The sequence below is a fragment of the Bos taurus genome, chromosome 18, assembly GCF_002263795.3.
Source record: "Bos taurus isolate L1 Dominette 01449 registration number 42190680 breed Hereford chromosome 18, ARS-UCD2.0, whole genome shotgun sequence".
Classification (NCBI taxonomy): Eukaryota; Metazoa; Chordata; class Mammalia; order Artiodactyla; family Bovidae; genus Bos; species Bos taurus.
In genome coordinates this window covers 25,417,215-25,424,756 of record NC_037345.1, presented here as the reverse complement: position 1 = coordinate 25,424,756, position 7,542 = coordinate 25,417,215, and the positions used below count along the sequence as shown (strand labels likewise).

The following is a 7,542-nucleotide window of genomic DNA, read 5'->3' as shown; positions in this document are numbered from 1 at the left end:
CAGGCCCACGGCTGGTGAGGAGAGTGAGACAGATCTAGAATCTGAAGATCCCAACTTCTATCCATTCCCCATGACTCCAGTCCTCAGCTGGGCCTGGTCAGAGGGGTTTGGGGATGGGTCCTTCTCCATCCTTCTGAGCACATGGGCTGTGGATTCTCTAGGGGGGCTCACTGAGCTCCCAATATGATAGAGGAATCAGGACTACAGACCCTCACAGGAGTCAACAGGAAAACAACCCCCATGGGCTGCCCTACCGTCCCGAAGAGCAGGAGAGGCGGGAGGGGTGGCAGCCAGGATGGCTTCCCGCAGGCTGGCTTGGGCTGAGGCTGGGTGCGATGTCACCTGGTAGGGCGGGGCTCACACTTCAGGTCAGCAGGAATCACGGACAATGTGGGAAGCAGCCTGCTCAGAGTGGGAGATGAGGGCTGGAAGCCATGGGGCTGAGTGGGTGCAGGGGTGAGGCTGGGGCGGGGTACTCAGGACAAGGGGGAGTAACTCCAGCCTTGGGAGCCGGCCTGGAGTTGGAGCCAGAAGAGGGGGGGCGCAGCTGGGCTTACAAAGACCCTCTGGGGCTGGCTGGGCTGCAGTGTGTGGTTGGGGGCTGAGAGGTAGGCAAGATGGAGAAGGGGCTGCAGGAGTCCCTGGCGCCAGGGAGCTCCCCAGTACTTGGCAGAACCCCAGCCTGCCTGGAAAGAATCCTGGAAACATTCGTGGAATTGGGATCAGGCGTGAGGAGGCCAGGGGCAGATTAGATGGGAGGCTAGCTGGAAGCCCCTTCCCAGGGCTTCTTCCTGCTCTCATACAGCAGAGCTGGGGTGGGCAACCAGCCTCTTGTCACCCCTGCCCTGCTCATCCCACATCCCTCAGCCCCACCCCTGCCTCCATCTCTCTCCCGGGGCCCCCTCTCCCTGAGGGTGGTCTGCACCCGAAGCTTCAGCTTCCTTCTCTAACGTGAACAGGGAGAGACTAGATGTTCTCTGAGGGCCCTTCCAGGGCGACAGGCCAGGGTGGACAGAACACGCTGAACCCAGACTGGGGGAGAAAGACTTTAATCAGAAAAGGGGACAAGGGGCCTCCTTATCCTTGTAGGGCCTCCTCTGGCTCCAGGAGCTGGGGGTTGGGGTAATGAACATGGAGGCGGGAGGTCTACAAGAAGTCCAGGAGGGGTCAGGACTCCTGGAGGGCCGAAGCAGGTGACTTCTTCTGTTTCTGCAAGTATTTCATTGCCTTCTTCACCGTTTTGTCCTTGGGGTTTGCACAAATGGTTCTACCAGAGCGAGTCACCAGCCTACATGGAGGGAGAACACCATGGTGGGGGGTCAGGGCAGGGAGGCCTTCCGGAGTCCTGGCACAGCCTCGCCCTGTGATGACCAGGACCCAAGCCCCCAAGAGGGGCTGGAACTCGCCTGAAGTCACCCAGGGTGGCAGTGGCAGTTCTGGGACCCCACACTCTGTCCTCAGTGATTCCCGACCCTTCCAGGGAGCCAGGGCTGCACAGCTTTGCTCCCCACCTCAGACCATCTGCATCCACGTAACCCTGGGGATGAGGGGTGCCTAGGAGGGGCTCAGGGTTCGGGCCCAGGCTGCAGAGGCGACCACGTAGGGCGCTGACTGCCCCTGTGCGTGGGGCTGTCCCATGTCTCTCAGGGCCTCCCTTTCCTCATAAATGTATGAAGAGCTTAGACCTCACAGCCTGAGGTCCTTTGGGGGTTCACGGAGTGTGGAGTGGGAGTGGCCCTGAGGAGCAGGACCAGGGCGACAAGGGATGAAGGCCCCGGTCTGTCCTCTCCCCTCCGCAGTGGCCCTTCCAGGAGCTCCAGGGTCCACCTTCTCCCACGTTCAGCTCCTGGGGTAAGAAGGGGGGCAGAGGGGAACAGCAGGGGCAGACTTACACAATGGCTTTGTTGGGACAATCGTCCGAGGTCTGGTACCAACCCACCAGCACCTTTTGGGGAATGGATCCTTTGTAGAACTGCAGGCAGCACTCCCGGCCCACGTTGCCTGCTCGAGCTGCGGGGAAGGCCAAGCAGGAACAGGTATGTGTGCGCATGTCTGCTTGGGGAGGGTCTGTGAGGGCCAGAACGTGTGTGTGTCTCTGTGGTGAGGAGTCTGTGTGTGTGTGGTATCATGTGGGTCCTTGCGTGTGCATTTCTACATGTGTGTGTCTGTGTGGTTGGGAGAGGTCTCCTTGAGGGGCTCTGTGATCATGTTTCTGTGTGGGGGAGTATGTGAGGGGTCTGCACCTGTGTCTCTGTGTGTGAGTCTGTGTGTCAGAGTGTGCACGTTTGTGTGCATGAGGTCGTGTGTGTGCTTTGAGGGGCCCTGCGGTGTTTGTGTGTCTGTCTGTGCACATGTCTATATGTGTTTGAGAGGATTTGTGTACACATGCCTGTGTGTGCGTCTTTGTGCGTGTGCACATTTGTGTGTGGAGATCTGTGTGCAGGTGTGGATCTGTATGTGCCTGGGGAGTCTGCGCATATATGTGTGTGTCTGCATGTGTGTGCATCCATGTGTGCTCACACTCAGACCAGCCCTGAATCACCAAACGTTGACTCTGGACCAGGCTCTGGGCTGACCCTTGGCTGTAGCTGTTCTTTCAGTCCTCAAGCACACCTGAAGACAGGTGCTGTCACTACCCCATTCTACAGATGAGAAAGTGGAGGCCCGGGTGTGAACACACTTCCCCGGGGCTTGGTGTCCTCATCTTAGCAGGAGAAAAAATATCCAGCATCTGCAAACTGGCAAACAGACGATCTGTGACTTCAATTCAGACCACCACAAGGTGCTTTCTGAGAAGCCTCGGAGTGTCCTCTCACCATCTTGCGGATGGAGCTTGGTTTGACTGACACGGAGCTGGCCAGGCCCAGACTTTTACAAAAGTGAGACATGCAGCCAACTGTGAAGGTCACCCCAATTAAGCTAGCCCCGAAGACTGTGGCCCTGTCACTGTGTCACCACACGGGGTGCTAACCAGCTTTGTTTCTCTAAAATAGTAATCTTAGCTCAGCCTTCCTTTCCCAACTGAGTATAAAAATCTCTTTTTTTTCACCTGCTCTGGGGTCGTGTGCTCCTGCCTTGATGCCAGCCCTCTCATTCTATATACTGTGCTGTGCTTAGGTGCTCGGTCGTGTCCAACTCTTTGACACTGCATGGACTGTAGCCCCGCAAGGCTCCTCTGTCCATGGGGCTTCTCCTGGCAGGAATACTAGAGAGGGTTGCCATATCCTCCTCCACGGGATCTTCCAAACCCAGGTCTCCCGCCTTGCGGGAGGATCTTTACTGTCTGGGCCACCAGGAAAGCCCATGAAAACTGGAGTTTTCCTGTTCCTTCTCCAGCGGATCTTCCCAACCCAGGAATCGAACCGGGGTCTCCTGCATTGCAGGTGGATTCTTTACCAGCTGAGCTACCAGGGAAGCCCCTCACTGTATATAAAAACCCATTAAATAAACAGACTCTTAACAAATACTTGTGAGAATTGCTCCTTGTCCACTGTCAAAACACAATCACAGTCACTGCCTCATGACATTTGCAGGGGGAGATGTGCAAGCAATTTTTTCCTCAGAAGCTGAGCCCCAAGTCCTAGGACATTCATCTTCCTCCTCCTCCTCTTCATCATCATCATTTTCCTTTGAACGCCTCCCTCTAAATCCTATTGCTGCCAGCCTCTCACACCTTTGCAGGAGTAAGTGGGGTGCAGGAATAATGTGCGTGTGCAGCTGCTGTGGTCTTAGCGGCCCCACCCCTCCTTGCCCAGTGTCCCTTCCTCCTGTGTCTTTCCTCTGCTCTCACCTGCGTGGGTGTCCTGCAGAAGAGCCCCCAGGAGGACGGCGACCAGGAGCACTGTCTTCAGGGGAGCCATGGTGCCAGGAGCCGGGGAGAAGGTCTCTGTGTGTGGGTCCCTCTGCTCAGGGGAGACCAGGGTGAACTCCCAGGGTGAAGGTGACCTATTTAACCTCTTTGGGGATCTTGCCCCGCCTCTGATCACCTCACCCACATCTTTCCCTAGACCCGTGGAATTCAAAGAATTCGGGATGATTCAGCAGAAGTCCAGTCTTGGAATGTTTGTGGCTTTCCAGAGAATGGGCACTCCGTTGGGGACAGAGGTGGGGTATGTGTATCCGGGGGCCATGCACACTTCTCCTTTCACAGGGGACATTTCTTGGTTCCTCAAATAGAACTGAGACGCTTCCATCCTCAGCTGGCTGCATCCCTGCTCAGGCTGGCCAACGTCCTTCATGTTTGGTGCACCCTGGGCAAGGGGTAGGGGCAGCCAGGCTGGGGCCAAGAGGGACTGCCCACCTGGAGGAGCTTTTGGGTGCTGGGAAGGCCTCCTCCGGGGGTCAGCAGGCTGCACGGGCATCATTCTGCAGGGGTAGCTCCATTGCAACCTGAGAAAGGCCTGGGGCCCAGACAGCCTGGGTGCGGGTCCTTTACCAAGTTGGGCTTTGGACCACAGCAGGCCAGAGCGCTACAGGTTTTTGTTTTTTATAGTTTCGTTTATTGATTAATTAATTTTAATTAATTAAAGGTGGGCTTTTCTCTAGTTGAAGTGAGCAGGGGCTACTCTCTAGTTGCTTCTCATGGCGGTGGCTGCTCTTGTTGGAGAGTACAGGCTCAATAGTGTTGGGATCAGCCCAACAACGAACTGACCTGAGGGAGTGGTGCCGCAGAAGAATAAAGAAAAATAAGACTCAGAAATAAAGGGGGGATTGGGGGCAGAAGCCATTCGCAGGCAAAAGCCCAGATCCTAATCCATGCGTGTTTTATTGGTAACATCTACTTCCTTGTACGTGCTCTAGAGATATCTGTTTTTTACAGTCTCAGATTGGGGATAAGGATATACAATGCACAGTCCACAATGTCAAAGCTTCAGGCCTTTCATGAAGCTTTAGCTCTGTTTAGCCCATCAGCTAGTGACAACCTTTCTCAGCAACTCCCTCAAGGCTCTGGTCACAAGAACAGACACTAATGCTTTTCCATCAGTCACATCAGTACTTCAACATCTTGTTTTCAAGATGTTTTTCCACGTTGTTCTTTTTACTGCTCCCAGCCCTTCACCTGGGAGTGATGAGAAAGTCATTCTTATTTTTCAAAGAAGCCCTGCTAATTATAGTACGGGCCTGTGCGGAGCATATTCCCTATGTATCCCCCTTTTTTATTTTTAGAAGCTTATTTTTGATGATTGTTGATCATAGAAGCCAAAGCGATAGTCACCGATTGCTGTTGTTGTCTGTTGACTTTCTTGGTGATTTGTTGCCAGACTATGTAGAAACAGAAAAAAAGGCACATAAAAATTAACATGAAACCAGCCATTGATCCTCTGATAGTTTTCAAGTGAGGAATGGGATTTAATTGAGAAATCCCATCTGCTGCTGCTTCCTGCAGATTAGATCTTTGCAAAAGGTGTAGTTTCTGAGAGAAAGTTTCCATAATCTCTTGCTGTAAATTATTACTATCCAGAGATAGATTACCTTGATTTAAGAGGTGGTGTTTAACTTTGTCCCAATGAAATGAAGATTCACTCTATTTGTGAGGAGTGACACAAAAGAAGCGATGTTCCGATCACTCTTAAGACGAATCTGTTTTTGCAGACTGTTTACTTGATCACCGAGTAGTGTAACAACCTGTTGTAAATCAGCCGTTTGTACAGCTGATTTTCCATCTATTTGTCTTTGGATAGACTAAAGAACATCAGAATCTTTATGCCATTCCTGCACAAACTGCACAGTCTGTACAGCCTGATGTAACACCGCTCCTGCCACAGCTGCTGTAGTAGCTATAGCAATAATTCCTAAAACGGTAGCAGTTAACAGTCCAATTAACCATTTAGTGCGTTTTGACACTTTCTTTAAGGATTTCTTCTACAGTATAGACTGTGGGGCTATCCTGCCATGGTCTATTCATTTTTACTGGAAGCCATACTCCAGATCTGGTTTTTAGAATATATAGAGAACAGTCATTCTGAAATTGGAGATAAGAGTTGATACAAGTGTAAAAGGAACAATTTTGACAAGTAAGTAACCCAGAAGAGGCATTATAAAAAGTAGGTCCTATCAAAAATATGAAAGGTAAACTAATGCTTTAATCCAATGGGTTGATTTTTTATCAAACTGTTAAGAAATGACTGGATATTGTTGAATTAAATCGCCCCTTCCATGCTGTTATGGCTTGGAAGACAGCTGATATTTTCCACAATTCTGATTGTAAAGGCATATAAGGTAATTGAGGCAAGGGAGGGGAGAAACTCCCTCCATGTCAATATATGGAGCTATTAACAATGTTATTCATGGAGTCATAAGTATTGTTTAACAATATAGGCAAATGTAAATTATTATTTTTATCCAAAGGATCTCCTTCGGGACTCCAATCAATAATTTCTACATCAGAAGTATTGGCCATAATATGTCCAGTATTCAGTTCAGTTCAGTTCAGTTGCTCAGTCGTGTCTGATTCTTTGCGACCCCATGAATTGCAGCACGCCAGGCCTCCCTGTCCATCACCAACTCCTGGAGTTCACCCAAACTCGTGTGCATTGAGTCGGTGATGCCATCCAGCCATCTCATCCTCTGTCATCCCCTTCTCCTCCTGCCCCCAATCCCTCCCAGCATCAGAGTCTTTTCCAATGAGTCAAGTCTTCATATGAGGTGGCCAAAGTATTGGAGCTTCAGCTTTAGCATCAGTCCTTCCAAAGAATACCCAGGACTGATCTCCTTTAGAATGGACTGGTTGGATCTCCTTGCAGTCCAAGGGACTCTCATGTGTCTTCTCCAACACCACAGTTCAAAAGCATCAATTCTTCGGCGCTCAGCTTTCTTCACAGTCCAACTTTCACATCCATACATGACCACTGGAAAAACCATAGCCTTGACTAGACAGACCTTTGTTGGCAAAGTAATGTCTCTGCTTTTGAATATGCTATCTAGGTTGGTCGTAACTTTCCTTCTGAGGAGTAAGCGTCTTTTAATTTCATGGCTGCAGTCACCATCTGCAGTGATTTTGGAGCCCCCCAAAATAAAGTCAACCATTGTTTCCACATCTATTTCCCATGAAGTGATGGGACCGGATGCCATGATCTTCGTTTTCTGAATGTTGAGCTTTAAGCTCAACATTTCACTCTCCTCTTTCACTTTCATCAAGAAGATTTTTAGTTCCTCTTCACTTTCTGTCATAAGGGTGGTATCATCTGCATATCTGAGGTTATTGATATTTCTCCCGGCAATCTTGATTCCAGCTTGTGCTTCTTCCAGCCCAGCGTTTCTCATGATGTACTCTGCATATAAGATAAATAAGCAGGGTGACAATATACAGCCTTGACGTACTCCTTTTCCTATTTGGAACCAGTCTGTTGTTCCATGTCCAGTTCTAACTGTTGCTTCCTGACCTCCATATAGGTTTCTCAAGAGGCAGGTCAGGTGGTCTGGTATTCCCATCTCTTTCAGAATTTTTCCACAGTTTATTGTGATTCACACAGTCAAAGGCTTTGGCATAGTCAATAAAGCAAAAATAGATGTTTTTCTGGAACTCTCTTGGTTTTTCCATGA

At 50.4% G+C, this 7,542-nt stretch overlaps 1 protein-coding gene across 1 annotated transcript; it reads right to left on the bottom strand.

Moving 5' to 3' along the window:
* Positions 1-1,033: 1,033 nt before the first annotated feature.
* CCL17 (C-C motif chemokine ligand 17) lies at positions 1,034-3,923 on the bottom strand. The gene is made up of 3 exons (XM_002694792.5): positions 3,791-3,923; positions 1,893-2,010; positions 1,034-1,288 (listed from the first exon to the last, which is right to left on the bottom strand). Exons 1-3 carry the CDS (start codon positions 3,858-3,860, stop codon positions 1,168-1,170), a joined length of 309 nt encoding a protein of 102 aa, XP_002694838.1. The 5' UTR covers positions 3,861-3,923; the 3' UTR covers positions 1,034-1,167.
* Between the last annotated feature and the right edge of the window lie 3,619 nt (positions 3,924-7,542).

What these genes read in the sequence shown, in the direction of transcription:
- CCL17 (XM_002694792.5), bottom strand. Translation starts at nt 3,860, where the DNA reads ATGGCTCCCCTGAAGACAGTGCTCCTGGTCGCCGTCCTCCTGGGGGCT. An exon ending in TCTGCAGGACACCCACGCAG is followed by an intron (nt 2,011 to 3,790) that starts GTGAGAGCAGAG and finishes CCTTCCCCGCAG; the next exon opens with CTCGAGCAGGCAACGTGGGC. An exon ending in TGTCCCAACAAAGCCATTGT is followed by an intron (nt 1,289 to 1,892) that starts GTAAGTCTGCCC and finishes CCCTCCATGTAG; the next exon opens with GCTGGTGACTCGCTCTGGTA.